Here is a 19986-nt window from a genome sequence, read left to right as displayed (position 1 = left end):
CTAGTTGGGGGGGGGAGGGATTATAAATTTGATAAAACCTGTATGACAAATGGCAGAATGAGAGCATATTTAAGATATTTTTAATATTTGTAGCAGTCCTCAGTGTGTGGATTTTTCCTAAAATAAGTAAAATTGGGATATTTCTGTATACATAACACAGTATGCTCACTAGACAAACTACTAGCAGCTGTTTTCAGTAGAAAGTCCAGGACTTGAGTGAGATACCTGACTGTTGTGCTTGTAGTTGAGCTTGTATTTGTTCATTAAAGGCCTTTAGCTAAGACAAATGCAAATAAATCCACACCCTTAATGTGATTTTTTTTTTAGCCCTCCAGTGGGTCTTTTGTGGGCTCTAGTGTCCCTTATATGACAGTAGGCTGACAGGAAACGGGGAAGGAGAGGGGGGAAGACATGCGGCAAATATCGTCGGGTCCAGGAGTCGAACCTGCGACGGCCGCGTCGAGGACTGAAGGCCTCCAAATATGGGTCGCGCTAACCACTACGCCACCACGGCATGCCCCTTAATGTGATTTTTAAAAATACACAACTAATTATACAGCCTCATGTATATCATAAAAATATAAATGTTGGCATCGTAAAGAAGAAAAATCAGGGACATCCAACAAGTGACAGATTTGTTTATTTACAAAACAGTTTACAGCAAGATTTCTAAATTACTGTTGACCCACAGGGGAATACTGGTGTTCAGGTGCACAACACCTGCACCTATGGTGTCAAGTCAATAAAGGAAAAAAAAAACAACAAAAAAAACTTAAGAGCACCTTGAGTCAAGAAAAGGAAGCAGATGAAGGAGTTTGAACATCTGTAAGGCACAAGACACATCATCACCAGCCTCTGCTCAACTATCATCAGTTACCCACCATTTAACTATCTAGGCAAAGCATTTTATAAAGTTAGAAGTATCCACTACAGCTACAACACAAAGCTTTAGGGGATAAAACAAACAGAATTACTGTACATTAGATTTCTGTAAGGGTACAGGTTTTGTAAAAACAAATCAAAAAGAAAAGATTTCAAGTGTTTGACAGTGACCATTTGTCAGAAAGGCTACAGGCACTATGGTTGGGTTTTATCAAGCACGTTAAAGTCATCAACTTAAAACTCACTAAGCTAACTCCGTGGCCGCCTTCATAGTATTTTGTAATACTAAAATGCAAATCAAAAACTGAAATCTATTAATCCTTTAAGTTTTGATAAACAATCCAAGAGTGTACTCTGTGTAGAAAAACGGAGCGCAACAACTTGCGTCGCTCCAGATATTTTCCAAAGTACCAAATCACATTCTAAGATTTTAGTTATACTGTATATAAAGGGCTTCACTTGTAATTAGCAAATATTTATTCCACCTACAAGTGTTGTCCATAACAACCTTATCACAATGAATGGGGAAAAATTATACTACAGATATGAGCGATGTGTATCGGCTTAGTTAAATATACAATAACAGAACGGTGTCATGACGACGCGTCAGCACAGCTCATGAGTAAGAGGTACCTGAGGATGAGCAGATAAAAATTACAGTGAGACCTGAGAAACCCCAGTGAGATTTCTTTTCTTACAGAGTGCTGATAGAATAGTGACCACATTTAAAGCAATGTGAACTGTGAGTGCATTTCTGTCAAAAAGACCTGCTGAAATTATGGACCAGTCCTTGGAAATAATTTAAAAAAAAAAGAAGCACAATTATTCCCAGAATGCATTTGAACGTTAAAGTATCCAGTGAAGATGCTTCTTTGAGAGGTTAATCCTGCTCTAGACATTTCTCTCTTTCCATGGTTACAATTGCTGGGATCTAGTATCATTTGTTGGGCAGCTGCTTTGCTATGTAAATCAATCTTGAATTCTGAGCGGAGAACAAACGTTTCTCTTCTCCATCGATGAGGCCACTGTTAGCAAGCTGGTGAAGTTGTGCCTCATGTCTTCAGTAAATCAGCTCACTGGTGTCCTGCATAAACCTTTACATCACTGCACACTTCTTCTCCTCTGGAGGTGCATTCCCGTCAGCTTTCTCCATCTCCAAAATGATTCGCTTGAAAACCTCCACAGCAGTCTGTGTTTCAAGCAAGAGTCTTTGTCAGACATGAACAATAGATTAGCATCAAGGGCTAACTTTAATGGGGTTTTTTTACCTCGTTTTCTTTGGCGGAAGACTCCATGAATGCTGCTCCCCAGGAATCAGCTAGTTTTTTCCCCTCCTCTGGTTTGATAACCCTTGAAACAAATTGACAAAATGCATAGTGAAGCGGGAACATCTCATTGGTTCCTTGTTTTAAAAAGTGTACTCGAAACCTTCACATGGTCAAATTCAATAACTTCTTAAGATATAAATCCTTCTGGTTAATAAATAGGCTATTGTGACCCGAGTTCCAAAGTACAACACAATAATTTGAATTTGGCTAATTAAGCTACTGTCAGTTTTAAACATGTATAATTTCTACTAAAAAAACATGGAATTCAATTTAACTTAGATGATTCTTACACCAGTTTTACTTCATCACTTCAAATATGTTTTTTTTTTTTTTTTTTACATCAGTGTAGCTGTACAAATCAAAACAAGTTGTGAGGTCTAGATTGCAACACAAGATACATTTAGTAGCAATTTTAAGCACATTTTCTAAAGTTCAAGCACTTTCAAAAACTTGAAAAACAAAAAACGAATTTAAGTTTCAGGTGTCATAGGATCTCTGTTTAAGGACTGTATGGCAGTTACTTAATTTAATAAAGTAAATACTGCCTTGTTAAAATTAGCATTTTTTCAAATAGCACAAGATTTTAATGTATTATTGCTACCACAAGATGGCAATAATGCATTTCTGTTTAAAGACTGTTGAAAAGAATCACACCAACATTCGCAATGTTTAGGTTTCTAAAGATTGCTTATTTAAGTGAGTTTTCATCACCAATTTAAGCTATTGCTCCTAATGATGAGTTTCAGCATGTCTATGATTAACCAACCATAACGCATTCTGGATAAGCAATCATATAATCCAGGCATGTTATAAAATACTCCCACTTCATAGTAGGAATGAAAAGAGCTTCTATGATAGCTGTAGCCTAAACCAAACAATCACATCAATACTCACCTTTCCATGTGAAGATCTTTTTTGTTTCCTACAAGAACAGTTGGAACCCTGAAAAGAAACATAGCTCAAATTGTACAAATATACACTTTAAATTTTCTCAGTTATAAAGAATTTAAGGGACTGATTGGACTTACTGAATTTTGCCAACCATATCTAGCAGCTTGTCGTGTAGAACCTGCACAACTTCAAAACTGGACAGGGGACAGACAGTGTTATTTTAAACATTGATCTGGAAGAATAATATTAACAAAACTTCAACATTTGGATACAGAACTAACCAAATGGGGATATTATGACATAAATTACTTCATGGTATAATTCTAATCAACATGAGTTTTTGCTGCTTAGCTGTATGAAATGCTCTAACTGTGAGCATCATAGTTGTTTTGCAGCATTTGAAGCAGCAGTGACACTAAACCAACAGTTCCCCCGAGTCTGAACTGTAGTTCAGAGTATTACTAAAAATAAATAGTAATACTAAACACTGACCTCATTTAATTTGCACATCTATTAGATGCTTTTGGCTTTGATACTCTCCTGTATTTTCTATTCAGAGACTCAGTTTCCAGGATTTCCAATTAGAACTTAAAGACAAACATACGCAGAATGTCACTTGGTATTTTATTTAAAATAAAAGTATCATTGATTTCTTTTGGGCCTGACAAAATCTTGTTTGATTTAGATGGAGATAAATATATTTATTGTTTATGTTCAACCTAACAGTTTCTTGAATGCTTTCAAGAACCTAAACACCAAAATCAAACGATTTACCAGAAAAGGAATCAGATTAAAACAAACATTTTTAAATCAATAAGAAATGGTGATATCTTGGCTGAACATAATAACTGTTAAAATTCAATTAACTGAATTTTATTCTAACCATTAAAAAGTCAAAGAAGCAATGTTTTGAATACTTAATAGTAACATCTTAAAAAATGTGAAAATAAGAAACCTTTTGAGGATTTTTAGGCCCTTAGGTCTTTTTCTTTGAGACGTTTCTACAAAAATAGAGGGACACTTGTAGCTTATTAAATAGTTGTGTTATCTAGTACAATTTAAAAGTTGTTACATTCTTTCAAATGACATTGTTTGTTTAGACACTAATCTCTTAAAACATTTGGCTGATATAACTTTTATGGTTCAACTTAAATAAATAAAAAAAATATATATATATTGTTTCTCCTCAATAGACCGCTTATAAATAGCTAAACAACAAAAACTCCAATCTGGGATGAACTAAAACTTTACTTGTTATTGATGTGATTCAATAGTAAACACTGGATAAAACCCAAATAATTCCCGTCTTGAAGCAGATCTAAGACTTCTTAATGCAAAGTTTTTTACTGAAATAAAGGTAACTACAACAGCCATCCACTCACCTTTTCATGGAAGTCACTGAATAGACCAGAACATAACCATGGATGTCCATTGAGTGGGATTGTGGAAAAATTGAGTACTCATCCTACAGAGGGAGAATAGGGATTTCCATTACATTTTATAAATAAAAGTCTTGAAGATTTCAAAAACAACACTAAAAACAAAAGGCAAATATGCCTATTACTCAGAAATATTCAGTTTAAATCACTCAGATCAGTTATGACAACAACTAAGTAACTTACTTGTCCAGCTGTGTCAACTAGCTGCAGATTGAAGTCCTGACCTTTCACGTTGACCATTTTGTTAAACGCTAAAGACAAAAAAGAGCAGTTTTTACAATTTTCACACTAAACCATAAAGTACTCTTAAAACTGAGCAAATATAAAATCACTCACTGTTTTCAATGGTTGGGTCATAGGAGTCGACAAACTGTCCTTCAACAAACTGTATCGTAAGAGACGACTTCCCTGCATGAAGAGCACAGAAGACTCTTAAACAACAAAACGATTCAATGATAATTGATGTTCATTCGTGATTGATGCTGCTCAGCATTTAAATGCAAACTATAAAACATAACCTAATGACAGGAAAGAAAGAATAGGCAACCAGCTGCCAATGTGTGAGTTTTTTCCAAACAAAGTAGGCTGGACCTTTAACAAAGCGAGTCTTAAAACTAAGTTTTGATCGTAATTTGTGTCCTTACAAGCATCCAAGGGTTTTAAAAATTACATTTCAATATCTGAGTCATCAGTTAGGTTAGTGACCTTTCAGCTTGTTGCAAAAAGCACAGAGTTAATTAGAATTTAAGAGAACAAGGGTAGTCGGTCTGTCTTTACAGAAAATAACGCAAAAATGTTAAAATGTTGCAAAAGCTTTAGAAGTTGAACTGAAGAATATTTTGTAGATGTCTATTTTTCTGGTGGAAATTTTAGCTGTAGATTTTGTCATTTTCTCTACAGCAACATGGATTATAGTCAGGAATTTTGTAAGTGAAAAATGTCTCAATAGCCAGAAGAGCCAGTTTTGTCTCTGCGTCGATGAGCCAATTTACTCAGAAAATTGTTTAAATGTTCATTAGAATTTAAAGTTTATTGATTTTTGAGAATGTGTTCTTGCATTTTTATGTCATTATTACTATTATATGACTTGAAAATGTTCTCAAAACAATAATGTTATCATTTATCGCAATAAGTTCTGGGACAATTTATCATCCAGCAAAATTTGTTATTGTGACAGGCCTACTGATGTTATTTACCCCATACAAGTCCCAAATTCCACAAAGAATTGGAAGGAAATATTCTAATTTCAAGATTTATCAATGTTATTTTAAAAGAACTAGAGAATGTTTTTAAGTTATAGCTTTTATTGAGAAAAAACAAAACAATACAAGCACTTTAACAAATTAACTAAACCACTGAAGGTCATTTGTTTACCTTTCTCGGCAGCATCTAAAAATAAAAAAAATTGTGTAATTTAGGCCTTTAATGTTTTACAAATTTTTATTTTAACCCTGAATTATATCTTTTGAAAACACTGAAACTATCTTAACCATCAATTAAAATATTTATATACACTTTTAGCCTAATTGTTTATTTTGATTATTTTGACACGCAAACAGAAAGCCAGTTTAAAGAATGCGAGGCTAAATGAATACTACTGGAGTGATGGCAATCCTTATTTGACCAATAAAACACACGTGTATAAAAAAAAATAGTTCAAAATTCACGACTTTTGAAAACTTTTAATACAGGTGGTAGGCACAATGGTTTGTTGCACCGTTTTAAACTTGAGTAGGTTGTGAAAAGATAGTGCGTTGTAACCTTGTGCCTATTTAAACAGTAAACAAACATTATCCGAGTTAAGCCTGAAACAGTGATGCAACAAAAGGACAAACATCGAGATATTATTAAACAGAAACAGTTGGGATAAGATATGAATAGTGTTTGAAGGGTAGATACGTGAATTAAATGAATAACCTACATAAATGTTATGGTTGAAATTCTTAACAAAAAGCTTCTTAGTAGCCGAATAACACCTGCTGAGCTAACATTTAGTGTCACATAAGGTAGCATATGGCAGAAAATATAGAGCTAATAGCTTTTAACTTTGGTATTAAGAATATGAATATAGAAAGCATATATAAGCTTGTAGACAAGATTTTAGTGCTGATAGGTAGATACACTCAAAACGAAAACAAAGCCAGGATATTAGCATGTTAGCCTGCTAGCTCACCGACATCAGCTGTACTCACCTACGGACCGGTAACCTATGACCGCGATCTTTCTGTATTTTGGTTGAGGCATCGCGGTGAAAAATTTGCCGCACAAGTTCTGAACAAGGTAATACGCCAACAAATTTCACGATCTGAACAAACTTTTATCGCCACATTCGTCCCGCGTCACGTGACAACAACAAACTTTCCGGAGCTCTGCCCCGCTCGAGCTCTCCGAGCTGGGCCTCAAGCTGGGTTTCCACACTTTTACCGAACCAAAAACAACCTGCGCCTAACTCTGAGAGCTTCCGATTTCTGTATCTGAGTCGGGCGTAAACATATACGCGAAATTTGGAGCGGGAAAAGAGGTCGTTCGAAACAAAACTGTAAACACAAAAAGGCGAGTTCAACGCGGTCGCGAGCTGCAAGTCAAACTGACGGAAATTGCCATTGTGTAAGCACACCGTCGTAAAACCAGCCGATGAGTCAGAGAAATGACATGAACGGGCTTTCAGGCTTATTTGTACAGTAGATGTCACTCTTTGGACGTCCCAGCAAGTTCCTGAGAACTATCCTTTTTTAGACTGTTCCAGACAGACGGCAAACAACATCAAAGAACTCCTTTTTTTTTTAAATCACAAATATTGAACTCAACTAAACTCATACTATAGAACACAAATATGAACACGTGTTTACTCAGTTGGCCTCCATGATAATGTTTGGAAAGATAAATTAGAAGAATACACACTAAATCTGAAAAGAAATTCCCTTTTCTTTCTTTTTTCCCCATTTCTGGTAATAGTATAGTGAGGATGGTTGCCTTATAGTGTGAAGGGCAGATTTTATTTGAATTGAAAATCTATTTCTGTGCCAGATATTGCTATTTGCTAAAAGCACAGATAAATGTGTATAGTTTCACCAGAATGTTTCTTCTGGCATGAAATACTATTGACTGATTGATCCACTGATTATTGGAAGAGTGAACAATACCAGTGGGAACATGCAAAAAGTGTTTGATTGCTACAATAAGAAGTGTATATATACAATTAGATAAAAATGTAAGTAAAAAGCGATGTATTGTAATTTAGATTTGGAAGCTATCTGTGTAATTTTCTATCAATATTTTCAAACATAAATTTATTGGCATTTTGATAATAGCTGTCCAGCCAAATGTCAATATCTGCGTATTACTATTGGGTCACATGGCATTGATGTCTATCTCCAGAGAAACAGAGACGCCCTGGACATCATCAGTCAGGACAAAATTAAAATAAATCTAAATCTGCCATTCCACCGTATCTACTCAAACTTCTGTGACCACGTTCCCACCATCCACAATGCAGATGAAATAGTGGCCCACAAAACATTTGAACCACCAACCCAGGTCACGGTATGCTTGATATTTAACAACCCTATTTACACCAGTAGCAAGCAATATTTCATACAAATTCTTTGATTATTAAAGGATGTTCCAAAAAAACAACAACACATTGAACAAAACAGACCTGAAGCTTTACTTTTAATGGTTGTCTAATTTGAAACTTTACATAAAAAAACTAATAAAGATCATAAGACTGTAAACATTTTACTTAACCTTATTTCTCAATTTGAATTTATAAAAGCCAGCGTGTAATATGTGATTTAAGTTTTTGTCTTTCCTGTCTTATCAACAATCATCTTCTATGCATTTGTACATGTTAAAAATGGAGGCAACAGTCAATACCTGACTTTTTATTGAGTGAATCATTTTTTGAATAGGGCTAGTTTGAACAATGTTTTCCCTTAATAAATGAAATCATTTGAAAATGGCATTTTGTATTGAAGGTACGGTAGTTATTTTTGTCTGACTTTAAAACTGGCTAGAAGAAACAATTAAATGTGACCAAAAAAAATATGTAGAGGAAGCTCATGATTACAGTGAGCAGTTGAAAGCATTCCGAGTTAAGACCTTGAGTTATGGCAAAAGATGAATTGCCACAAACACTAATACATGTGGAAATATACACAAAAAGCTTTTAAGCTGCTAGACAATAAAAATGATTTCATTGATATTCGAAATGTCATTTCCATCTAAAATTAAAATGTAAATTACAAAGAAATTTCTTTTTCAAAACTGATTGTGATAGTAGAGAAACTATAAAATGTATATTTAAAATGTGTACAAAGTCAACAAATGCCTTGCTCTGAAGTGACGTGCCTAATATGATCCGGAAGTTATCCCAACCTAGATAACTATTCTTCCGGTGAATATTGCCGTCATAAACAGGTAGATAAAAAAAATCTGATTTACCTCAATGAAACGGCCTTGACAGAGACAGGTAATTTACCAAGTTTTTAAGAATCGGACAGCTTTTGAGAGGTATTTATAGTCGTTAGTCTTTGCCGTGTTGAAACAGTCAAACCACCAACTGACTAGCTGCAGCTGTTGGTGTGGCTGCGGCTGCCATAGCAACCGCTGAAGAAACACTGACAGGCTAACGGTTGTTTGTTGTGCTAGCCTCAAACATGACGTCGAGCCGAGTAGTGTGTTCAGTTCAGCGACATCTACCCAGTTAGTATCATAACCTAATGCTACTTCCTGGCGCCGTTACTTATATTTCTTACTAGCATCATTGTTCTTTGAGTTTTTATCAGGCTGTCGATGATGTCAGACTGTTGTATCGTCTTGCTGTTGAGTTCAGCTAACTTGACAAACGGTAATTTCCATCCCATGCAGTAAGCTAACGTTAGCTACCAAGGCCATAAACTTAGGTTACCTCACCCTCAACGTTATGTAAACGCTGTCTTTCTGGTTCGTGATCGGGATTTCAGATTATTTAGACACAAATAAATTCTAAAATAGGTTGTCTTAACTTTGAGCTTATTTTTTGAAGTTGTCATTTGCTGGTTCTAATTGTCTGGTTTGGTAAGGTTAGGAGTGGACCTAACCTAGCTGCCAGTAATCTACTTTAAGGCGATTAATTGATCCACATCAACTAATCTACAAACATGATTGATTTTAAAGTGCACCCGTCAATCATCGCACAGAAACTGTGTGCTTTAGGAGTGTTGCAGTTAAGTGTTAGAAATGCCAGATTAAATCTGCCCTCTGTGTTTCTTTAACTCACTGATCAATTGTAATCTGTATCTGTTTTCCTAAACAGATACGGATAGTGTTTGACATGCAATGGTGTTCAGAGATTAATTATGTTTGAGAAAGTATTCAACTTGACCTAAATATAATTTCAGGATTCAGCTTGAACTAGTATGGATGTTGATGACTGTAATGGCAGATCCTATATTTCAGGTAAAGGTTTATGTAGTAGAAGCTACCATGTTGTTTAACATTGGCATGCTTGTTAAATGTGGGACTCCACAGTTATTATGGTTGTGGTTTTAGGTAGTGGGGAGTCATCACTGGAAAGAGAGTTTTCTGGGAACCTTGGAGGTCCAAATGTAAGCACCCCAAATAGCAAGAACAACTCTCCTAGACGGTCTCTAAGTGGTGAGTGGGAAGTTAAACTATTCTTATTTACATGTGCATTTCAATAAACAAGATTGATCACTTAATGTCATGTTTCCTCTGTCTGATTTTTCTTGTGCCTCTGCAGCCAACTCTATTAAAGTGGAGTTGTACAGTGATGAAGACTTAGGACGCAATAATGAAGATGAAAGAATAGAGCGGATAAATGATGGAGGCTCAGGACAGGGATCAGAGTCTGGTGGAGGCTACAGGGAAGTCATGAACCCTGAGACCATGGCACCTGGAGCCACCAGACTGCCGAACGGAAAGCTGAAGTGTGACATTTGTGGAATGATCTGCATCGGGCCTAATGTTCTCATGGTGCACAAACGCAGCCATACAGGTGACTAATGTGTTTAAACCATAAACATTTAAGTAAGAATTAAGAAAGCACATCATGTGTAAACAATTTAAGACATTTTCTGGATTTATACCATTTTAAAAAGTATGGAGTTGTTTTTTTATTATATATTTTTTTAAAGTGTGGATAGGAGTGGAAAAATGTTTGGAGTTGGAGTTTGGAGTTTCTATTTTCTAAAAGAGAAAAAAAATCGAATTTTCCAAAATATAAGTGGTTTTTACATTGAAACCATATTGAATTAATGTCCTTTAATTTTGATTTGCTGCATTAGTTAAAAGTTTAGCCTTCTCTGTTTGGCTTTTCAAGTTTCTGGCTTAGACCCCACACATAAATACATACCTATTTAAAATGGAAAAAAGGACAATTTTATAGTTTTGTTTTTTTTCTCCAACTTTTACTCGGTTTAGGCTAGGATTCGAAGCAGCTTCCTTACATGGAGCTATGATGCCAAACAACATCTCATTCAGAAACTTTTGAGTACTGAATGTACATGTGATGTTACTGAAAACAACTAGTGGTTGTAGCAATTTCATAAAAAATCCCCATTCTTTTACTTAGTTTTCTTGTATTGTCTGTTTTTGCTTGTTGTGATAACATTAATAGTCTATTATTGTGCTTTTGTGGCCAAGACTTCCTAGCAAAAGAGATTTTAAATCTTAGTTGGATTATTCCAGGTAAAAATAAAGATTAATTGAAGAAAAGCTTTAAAAAGTTTACAAAATGTTTTTAAGAATTTGTGAAACATAAGGATCTTTGATTTTTCTGAGTTGGTGCAGAAGCAGAAAAATCAGTGAAACAATTCACTACTACAACGCTGAATCAGAAGCAAATGTCATTGTTGCGTAATTTCATAAACAGTGGTACAAAAAGATAATAATAATAATGTGAATTCTTAGTACTCAAATCTCTAACATATAAAAAATGAAAACAACTGATAAAAGAAAACAAGTAATTCTGGGTCTGAAAATGTGCTACATTTTGAATGTAAGATCCTCAGGAATCCTGCGTTCTTGTCTAAGTAGACTAACACAATGCACTAAGCCATGTAGTTGTTTGAAGAGAACATGTGCTAACTTATTTTACAATTCACAGGGGAAAGACCATTTCAATGTAACCAATGTGGCGCCTCATTCACCCAAAAAGGCAACCTGCTCCGCCACATCAAGCTGCACTCAGGAGAGAAGCCGTTTAAATGTCCCTTTTGCAGCTATGCTTGTCGAAGAAGAGATGCCCTTACTGGGCACTTACGCACTCATGCAGGTAGAACAATTTAATACCTGATAAGTGTGTTTTGTTGTTCTTTTCTTTCTTACAATCAGTCTGCGTTATAACTGTCTTCCTCCTCTACCTCCAGTGTCCTCTCCAACCATAGGGAAGCCATATAAATGCAGTTTTTGCGGCCGTAGTTACAAGCAGCAAAACACCCTGGAGGAACACCATGAGCGCTGTCATGGTTACCTACAAAGTCTGGAGTCACAACCAACAAACAGTGCTCATAATCTAGGTATAGTACTGGCACTCATTCCTCTTACAGAATGGTGACCGTAAAAACTCCTTTACAAGTTGATGACCACAATCCTCCTTCCATAATTGCCTGAAATCCCAAAATGTGGTTTTAGATTCCACAGCAAACTAGGACTCACAAGAAACGCTGTCTGAGTTATGACGAAACTTTAAAATAACGTAACAGTTTGTTTGTACTCTGTCCAGGAGAGGAGATGAGAGAGCTAGAGTTTGTACCAGACTCTCTTCTGCAGCCGTCCTCAGACAAGATGGCTTTTATCGATCGGCTCGCCAACAGCGTCACTAAACGCAAAAGATCCACACCACAAAAATTTGTAGGTGAGCATTTAGTCTCAGTGTGGACGGTTTTAGGGATTTAACAAAGCAATATTCGTTGCTTTAAGTGTAAATTCAGGTAGTCAAATCTGCCTTTTTGATGGGATTACCAGTCCTCTGTACTTATTCTCCCAGAGGGTTCAAGTAGCTTCCCAATTCTGTTTCTAGTAGTCAAACTTATGTGCAGTAGGAAGGACTTTAGTGATTTAACTAAAGCAAAACAAATTTAGATTTATTTATTTATATTTATATCACATCCACGCAGTTGATATTGCAATGACGATTTCAATTTAATATATTGTGCAGCTCCACTTTAAAACCAACAACTTGAGATTTTGTGATGGATCAACACAAAATAGCAAAACATTGTGAAGGGATGCATTTTTTTTTTCAGAACTTTTATACAAGTAAAGATCTGAAAAGTGTGACAAGCAGACCGGTCAAGGAGTAAGTTGCAGAGAAGTGTAAACTGCAGTTGGGTTGAAAAACAATATTCTAGATTTTGGATACCTCACAGAGCATAGTTCAATCCGGCATCACCAAAGGGAAAACAATATGTCACTTCTGAAAACCCACAAAAGCACAACTGACCATCTAAACTGTCTGCCTGAGAAAAAAGGCTACATTTCGGCGAGGCAGCCAAAAGGTCAATGGTAACTCTGCAGGAGCTGCAGAGAGCCACAGCTTACTGTTTGCATCAAGACATTTAGGAGAGTCAACTAAAAAACAAAACTAGAAAGCTAGCACTGCATACAGCCCTAAACATACCATCCCTGTGGGGGAGCATATTAGTGGCAGAATGATGATGTGGAAATGTTTTGCGTCAGTAGGAGCAGTGAAGCTGGTCAGAGTAAATTCAAGGCAGTCCTGGAAGTAAACCTTTCAAAGGCTGGAAAAGCCTTGAGACTGGGACGGAGGTTCAACTCCCTTCAGGACAGCTGTCCTAAACATGCAGACTGATCGACAATGGAACGATTCAGGAGTAGTCTAGTCAAAATTTACACTTGAATACAATTGAAAATATGTAGCAGACTTTACAATTAATGTTCCCAGACCTTCTGTAGTCAATCTGGCTGGCCTCGAGTTGTTTTGTGAAGAAGAATAGGCAAGAATTTCAGTCTTTGGCTGTGCTAATTGGAAGAAAGACACTAGCAGCTATAATTGCAGCAATAGGTGTTTATATAAAGCATGGACTGAGGTGGGGTTAATGCAAATGCACACCACACTTTTCTGATTTTTGTTTTAAAAAATTATGAAAACCTTGTGTCTTCTTTTTCCCCTGCACAAATATGCCTTTGCTTGTTTTGGTCTATCACATCATCCAGCCAGAAAAAGTCATCCTTAACGCTGTAATAAGAAACAATTAGGAACAAAAGTCTTTCAGGAATATAAATGCTTTTGTAAAGCATTGCATAGAATGCATCAAAAGTTTCGGTAATAACTTATTTGATGGAACTGCATATTATATCATAAGATTGTGTGTGTCTTTATGTTGCAGGACAGAAGCACATGCGCCTCAACATTGCGGATGCACCTTATGACCTGACAGCTGGCTTGGATAAAGGCGAGGACGTGCAAGCTGGGGACCTGGAAGAACCTCACTTCGCCAGCCTTGCAGAGTACACAGCAGGTAATGGAGGAGGATTATCAGATGCCATTAGGCCTCTACACCTTCCTCCCCCCCATCCATCCTTTTTTAAAGAACTCCGGCCGAGCCTCAGCTCCCCTCACACCTCCGTTGCTCTGGGCCCGAGGTTGGATTGCACGGGCACCGGAGTTGGGCTGGGAGCTGTTGTTGTTGGCGGGAGGGAGGCAGCAGAGGGTCACGAAGACCTTCCTGCTGGCCGAAGTCATGCACCGTCGCCTAGCAATGGTTTCCAGGACTCCACAGACACGGAAAGCATGCCGGACGAGCCCTGCAACAGCACAGCTCCTGTCCCAACGTTGCCCAGTAACAACGGGCATCAGCTCCTTCACGCCAACAAACACATCGCCAGACCTCCTCCCACCTCACACCACAGGAGTCGGGAGAGACGCAGCCCCAGCCGAGCCAAAGATCGGGAGCTGGAAAGAGAAGATGGAGGACACCCAGCGTTTCCGCCTCCCGCCTCCGCTCCGACTTCCAGCTCACCTACGGCGCCTTCCTCTACCTCCAGGGAGGCTTTCCGGGTCGTAGATGCAGAAGGGCGGGCTGTGCGGTCGTTCCGCTGCGAGCACTGCCGCGTGCTTTTCTTGGACCACGTCATGTTTACCATCCACATGGGCTGCCACGGTTTCCGACAGCCTTTCGAGTGCAACATTTGTGGCTACCGCAGCAAGGACAGATACGAATTTTCTTCACACATTGTCCGCGGAGAGCACATTATAGACTGAGGTTTATCGCTGGACGCCCTTCTGTGCATACAGAGATCCCCCCCATCCCCCCACCCCCCCTCCACTCAGACGAGGACCTGGCTTGGTTTGATCTGCACGAGCTTGAAGGGGTCACCGACGGCGAGAAGCCGCTCCTGAATGTTTCAGATCCTGGCACAAAATTGTAATAGGGTTTCTACTTATTTTATGAGTGATTTAAGTATTTAAAGTACATTTTCATTAAAGGTGTACCAAAGTGTAGAAGGACGAAATGCATTCTTTTATCCACAGACGTGCCTTGCACCAAATTTCAGGATTCAGACTGCATGCACAAATTATAGTAGACAAATCCTCATCAGAATTAACACGGGAAAGGCTATGGTGAAATCTTTAAAGAAATGAATGCTTCATTCGAAGTTTATGCTTTTTCTTTTACGTTTCTTTAACACTGGAGGAATCCTGCGCAGTTGCTTTATTTCAAAAAGTACAACTCAAGCTCAAAACCAAGTCCATGTTAGCTAAAGTAAAACATTGGAAGGGGTTGTCCTTTATATTTAAATTAGAAATGCACTTTGGTTTTTACAAGAGGTGAAATGAAGAGATTTGTGTTTGTATGTATTGGCGTGTGTGAGAGAACAACCCTGAGGGGCCCTCAGTTTTGCTGTAAAAGTGAATAATGAAGGCCCTTGTTTTTGTCTGTCGATGCCTTGAGGAATAATATATGAATCTGTTTTCGTCTCTTGACTGTTTTGTTTGCACTGATACCTGCCAGAAATCTGATTATATTAAATTATTTTATAGAAATATAGTAATGTTCTGCACCTCTCTGAAAAATAATGTGAGGAAAAACCGGCTGAAAGCTCTGTCTCGAGAGGAGCGGGGTTTAGTTATCACTGCCAGAGTTTTAGTTCAGAACTTCCCTTTGAAAAATAAATTAAGACCTGATCCAACACTAATATATAACAAATCTATTTATGATGTATTTAAAATGAGTTTGATGTTCTGTCATTGTATTGTGCCTTTGACTTGTTCCCCAGGCTGGAAATGCTAGACTTCATGTCTTTCTGGATGTCACAATAAGAAGGATGTCACAGAATGATTTAAACACTTGCATTCTTATTTTTGTTAGTATTTCATGCATTTTAGATTCTCTGTGGCTTTTCAGCAAATGTTTACCCTGTTTAGCAAAACTAAACCTGATATTCTATTATGAAAGTTGAAGATTTAAGGTTAGGGTTGTTGGACCTTTTAGTGGTTAAAGCGCAATGTTCTGCCCAGAAGGCAGTTTGAATCTCGAGTTAACAGGAATGATATCACTTAAAATAAACAGTTATGAAAAATGTTCTTAAAATTCAAGACTGACTCGGGCTTCAACCTTGTGATCATGGTTCGAGTCTTTTCCCTTGTCAGTTTTTCATTCATTAGTTTTCTTATTTCCAGGTTCAAACTTTTCTAAGACTAACTAAATTGAGCCCACTCAGCCACTTTAGGCTTTAAATGAATATTAGTGGTTGTGCCAGTGTTGTGAACAGTTCCTGTTTTGTCTTACTGATCCCAGTTCATTGATTCTTGCAGTTTTAACAGTTGTTTAGATATGCAGACGTTCTGAAACATAAAATGTTTGAAAATAACGGTTTAAGGCAACGTGTTTGTTTGGTATTAGTGTGGTTCAGTGCGGCACCAAATAATTTCCTCATAACTGGGCCAAAGAACCACTTGTTTGCTACTGTAAAGCACTTTTCCTTGGTTATAGCAGCGAGAGGAAAATTCAGACATTTGTACATTTGGGAAAAGGCTGTTTATTGCTGTTATTAAAGGCTTTTGGACATTATAATCCTCATCTCCACTTTATTTTGTGGAAGTTCTTTCAAACTGTGTGACGTAAACGTATACCTCATTTAATCTGGAAGGAAAGTTTTAACTAAGCACATATCTCTGCTAAAACAGACTTGAGTCACATTGCACTTTAATATTTCAAAGTCTAAATTCACATACATTTTTCTTTTGACAGGAAATAAAATTCCCATTCTTCAGCAGTGAACAATATCCTGCCTTCCTGAGGATAGTGTTATATGGGGAAGAGGTTTTCTGAAATTTATAGATTCCTGCAGTTTATTTAAACACCTAGTGACCTCATTGTTAAGAATGTTGACTTTAAAGTGTTCATCTTAAATATATTTGTACAGCAAAAGCATTTAATCCCGAGGTCTCCCTTTGCGTTTTCATTTAAGCCCCTCATGCAAAAACTTTTTAAATGTAGAAATAAATGTTGTGCCTTTAGTTGGAAGTCTTATTTTTCTAACAGCTGTCTTTTATACACTAAATGCTGTTTTGGTCCAGATTAATTATCCCAAACTCTGATCAGATCAAGTTTCTAAACTACTGGCTTATTCATATTTTTTGATCCTATAAAAAAATCCAAAAGAATCGTCTTGGCTCTCAAATTTACAATGTGCCATATCCTATATTTACCCACTAAAGGCACAAGTTTGACCCTCATATTGTTCCAAAGCTATTTGTTCCTGAGCAAACCCAAAAACGTTCTAGATAAATCACTAATAAATACATCAATTCAAGTTATTATATTTACTAAACTATAGTGATATTTGTGATGCTTCTTTAATGTTTAACTTAATCTTTTTCCTCTCAATATTGCTTTAAATAACTACAGCTTTTTAAATGTATCATATGTACTTTTGCATTTGCTTAACTCAATCTGAACTTGCTGTAAGTTTTGTACTGTAAGCGTCTACCCTAAATAAAATCTAATTTGTGTTTCCTAGAAAAACAAAAGACTGAGTTTCACTGATTCAAGTTTTGTAAAGATGTTTTAATTTTCTTTTTCAGGAACACAGCATCTTCAGATTTCACTTTACATTGGTTTTGGAGGAGCTCTTGGTGCGCCAGCCTGTAAAGAGAAACAAAAACAGAAATGTTAACACAAGAGCCGCTACAAACATCTTGTGAGCTCATCTCAGCCAAGTTATTTTAGTCTAAATCTGGAAGCCGGCTTATTCCAGAGCCAGTCAGACTTATAAAGTCTGGAGAAAAACTCACAGCGGGCCTGAATCTTGGTGGTGGGGTTCGGTCCTTCCTGGCCTCACAGGAGCGGTTCCTCACCACTTTGCTGTGGATGGCACAGCTGACACAGTAGTGCAGCTTCACGTAGAGCTTGGGCAGAACATAAGCTGCAAAGTGAAGAATGACATCAATATAAAAATACAAAAAATAATTTTTTTGTATGAAAATCTGTTAATCTTAGCTGTCAGGTCATGGTTGGTAAATGTCACTCATTAGTACACAAATCTGATCTTTCAACTTAACATTTTAAAACCTAAAGTGTAGCTTTTATCAAACATTTTCTGTCTTATGTAACCCATGTAGATTTCCCTTCTTTTTAAAAAAAATCCAAATCCTTACTCTTAATTCATTGCTGAAATTTTAGGTATTTTGTTTGAGAGGACACTTACAGTCGAAGACGCTGGCATCTGAGATGTCTCTCACAGCCGCTGCCTCCACAATGTTCCTGATGACAAACTTCTTAATGGCCTTGTCCTTGGGGACGCAGCGGGCGCAGTTTGTGCAGCGGATGGGCTGCACATGTCCACGGCCCTTCTTGGCACGACCGTTGTTTCTCCTCTTCTTGGTCTGTAACACAGAACCAATGTTAAAAAAAAAAAAAAAAAAACACACTAAACTCAGGTGACTGTTTTCATTCGACAATAAAGCAAAATAATAAACGGTAAGTTTCTCGAGTTTCCGTACTAACATACCAATACGAAACATCTCCACATTTCTTCATCTGTTCACTAATATAGATTATTCAATAACACTTTCGCTCGGATGGTTTGCCATCTTTTTATTCAATGATGTGTTGTGAAATATGAGATTGTCTGTATATAAATTCTTGGTAGTTATGTTAGTTAAGAGGACTGCTACAACTCAATTTACTGACAATATCTGAAAAGGTAGGACACTCCAAAATTTTAACATTTAATGACATCTAAAGGTTTTGAATTTCAGCCTGTTTTGGTATTTTGGCTGGTTTTATCACAAATTTCAATGTAAGGTAAGGAACATATTACCCCAGAATATCAGCTTTTTAAGCTCTGTAGCTGTCTTTATCTTGGTATCGAATACATTTTAAAAAGTGTTTTTTTCCCTACATACATCCTTAAAATACTACTTATCTGTTACAAATAAGCTAAATGCTAAAAGTCACCTCCCTGCATAGACAATTACATCTCTTATTCTTATGATGGATTGAAAATGAAATTGCGTTTGAAACCTTGAGATATAAACGTGTAGTACAATTCACAACACTCGGGAATCCAAACTATGTCATTGTGAACCTCCAATAATAGAGAGGTGCGTTGAATTAAAACAGATAATTAGGGCTAAAACGTTTTATGAAGGATGCGGTAGGTTACCCGACTGGGTTAGCTTCGGGGTTTTGAACCTCTAGCTGCCAAGAGGCATTTTTACATCCATGTATTGTCAATTTAGCGTTTTAATGAACTAACGCTCTTGAGAATCAAATTTTCGTGACAAATTTATGTTGCTGCAGCTCGTCTCAGTTTACATTAGCAGCTACTTTATCGTTAGCCAGCCCAACGAACACATGCACAAAACGGCTAGCCTGCTAACGGTTAGCATTAGGCCCCGACTCTTTTACTACTTGTTCTGATAGATATTAATAGCCTGTTCGACGTGTCGTGTATTCGTTATGGGTTTAAAAATGCTTACATGTGTTCAGAGCGCCACACATTTCGATTAAAATACGAGTTTATTATGTGTGTGAAATGCCGCCGTCGGTAGCACACACTCACCATGTTGCACGGGAAGCTGGAAAGAGGACCGGAAGAGGCTGCACGGCGACACAAGAACCCGTCCGCTCCGCCCTCTGACTGATTTAAACATAGAGTAAAATCTACCGTCTACAGAAGAAGATGTCTAAAATAAAAATATCTCACGTTTCATCTCATATCTATGTGTATTTGTGTCTATATATAAGATTAGGCTGTTCTTAATCTTGTTTTGAAAGGTATAAGTCATTTGCATTTGATTTGTTTATTACATATAACTTGTACAATCGTTGTACGTTGTACAATCGTTACCCATTCTCACACACCGACAGATATATTTGTGGTTTTGGACTCTACATTCATTAATTTCTCGATTTAAACCCTGCACTAATTGCTGGACAGTGCACAAATGACTCAATACTGACCTCTAATTA

The 19986-nt window shown here is 37.1% G+C and overlaps 3 protein-coding genes across 7 annotated transcripts; 1 reads left to right on the top strand and 2 right to left on the bottom strand.

Moving 5' to 3' along the window:
- Window positions 1–621: 621 nt before the first annotated feature.
- On the bottom strand, window positions 622–7182 carry LOC102234512 (RHEB like 1). Its single transcript, XM_005799838.2, has 8 exons — window positions 6733–7182; window positions 4877–4948; window positions 4724–4791; window positions 4484–4566; window positions 3239–3295; window positions 3105–3152; window positions 2151–2232; window positions 622–2071 (listed from the first exon to the last, which is right to left on the bottom strand). The coding sequence occupies exons 1-8, from the start codon at window positions 6782–6784 to the stop codon at window positions 1979–1981; spliced, it is 555 nt and encodes a 184-aa protein (XP_005799895.1). The 5' UTR covers window positions 6785–7182; the 3' UTR covers window positions 622–1978.
- A 1743-nt stretch (window positions 7183–8925) lies between these two features.
- On the top strand, window positions 8926–17517 carry ikzf4 (IKAROS family zinc finger 4). 5 transcript variants are annotated; one of them, XM_023325369.1, is made up of 8 exons: window positions 8926–9011; window positions 9922–9979; window positions 10073–10177; window positions 10284–10538; window positions 11649–11816; window positions 11911–12060; window positions 12267–12398; window positions 13894–17517. In XM_023325369.1, exons 2-8 carry the CDS (start codon window positions 9940–9942, stop codon window positions 14766–14768), a joined length of 1725 nt encoding a protein of 574 aa, XP_023181137.1. In that variant the 5' UTR covers window positions 8926–9011; window positions 9922–9939; the 3' UTR covers window positions 14769–17517. The 5 variants fall into 5 exon arrangements, with proteins under 5 accessions (XP_023181137.1, XP_023181139.1, XP_023181138.1 ...); XM_023325371.1 differs by having other exon boundaries at window positions 8936–8959; XM_023325370.1 differs by lacking the exon at window positions 8926–9011 and adding an exon at window positions 9038–9244.
- A 39-nt stretch (window positions 17518–17556) lies between these two features.
- Window positions 17557–19642, bottom strand: rps26 (ribosomal protein S26). The gene is made up of 4 exons (XM_023325373.1): window positions 19577–19642; window positions 18218–18395; window positions 17805–17935; window positions 17557–17655 (listed from the first exon to the last, which is right to left on the bottom strand). Exons 1-4 carry the CDS (start codon window positions 19577–19579, stop codon window positions 17620–17622), a joined length of 348 nt encoding a protein of 115 aa, XP_023181141.1. The 5' UTR covers window positions 19580–19642; the 3' UTR covers window positions 17557–17619.
- Window positions 19643–19986: the final 344 nt, after the last annotated feature.

Source organism: Xiphophorus maculatus, chromosome 20 (genome assembly GCF_002775205.1).
Source record: "Xiphophorus maculatus strain JP 163 A chromosome 20, X_maculatus-5.0-male, whole genome shotgun sequence".
NCBI lineage: Eukaryota > Metazoa > Chordata > Actinopteri > Cyprinodontiformes > Poeciliidae > Xiphophorus > Xiphophorus maculatus.
This window is presented reverse-complemented; position numbering and strand designations above follow the sequence as displayed.

What these genes read in the sequence shown, in the direction of transcription:
- ikzf4 (XM_023325369.1), top strand. Translation starts at nt 9,940, where the DNA reads ATGGATGTTGATGACTGTAATGGCAGATCCTATATTTCAG. An exon ending in TGGCAGATCCTATATTTCAG is followed by an intron (nt 9,980 to 10,072) that starts GTAAAGGTTTAT and finishes TTGTGGTTTTAG; the next exon opens with GTAGTGGGGAGTCATCACTG. An exon ending in GCACTTACGCACTCATGCAG is followed by an intron (nt 11,817 to 11,910) that starts GTAGAACAATTT and finishes CTCTACCTCCAG; the next exon opens with TGTCCTCTCCAACCATAGGG.
- rps26 (XM_023325373.1), bottom strand. An exon ending in AGATGCCAGCGTCTTCGACT is followed by an intron (nt 17,936 to 18,217) that starts GTAAGTGTCCTC and finishes TTCACTTTGCAG; the next exon opens with CTTATGTTCTGCCCAAGCTC. An exon ending in CACCAAGATTCAGGCCCGCT is followed by an intron (nt 17,656 to 17,804) that starts GTGAGTTTTTCT and finishes TTCTCTTTACAG; the next exon opens with GCTGGCGCACCAAGAGCTCC.
- LOC102234512 (XM_005799838.2), bottom strand. Translation starts at nt 6,784, where the DNA reads ATGCCTCAACCAAAATACAGAAAGATCGCGGTCATAGGTTACCGGTCC. An exon ending in TCAGTGACTTCCATGAAAAG is followed by an intron (nt 3,296 to 4,483) that starts GTGAGTGGATGG and finishes TCCCCTGTCCAG; the next exon opens with TTTTGAAGTTGTGCAGGTTC. An exon ending in GATATGGTTGGCAAAATTCA is followed by an intron (nt 3,153 to 3,238) that starts GTAAGTCCAATC and finishes GTTTCTTTTCAG; the next exon opens with GGTTCCAACTGTTCTTGTAG.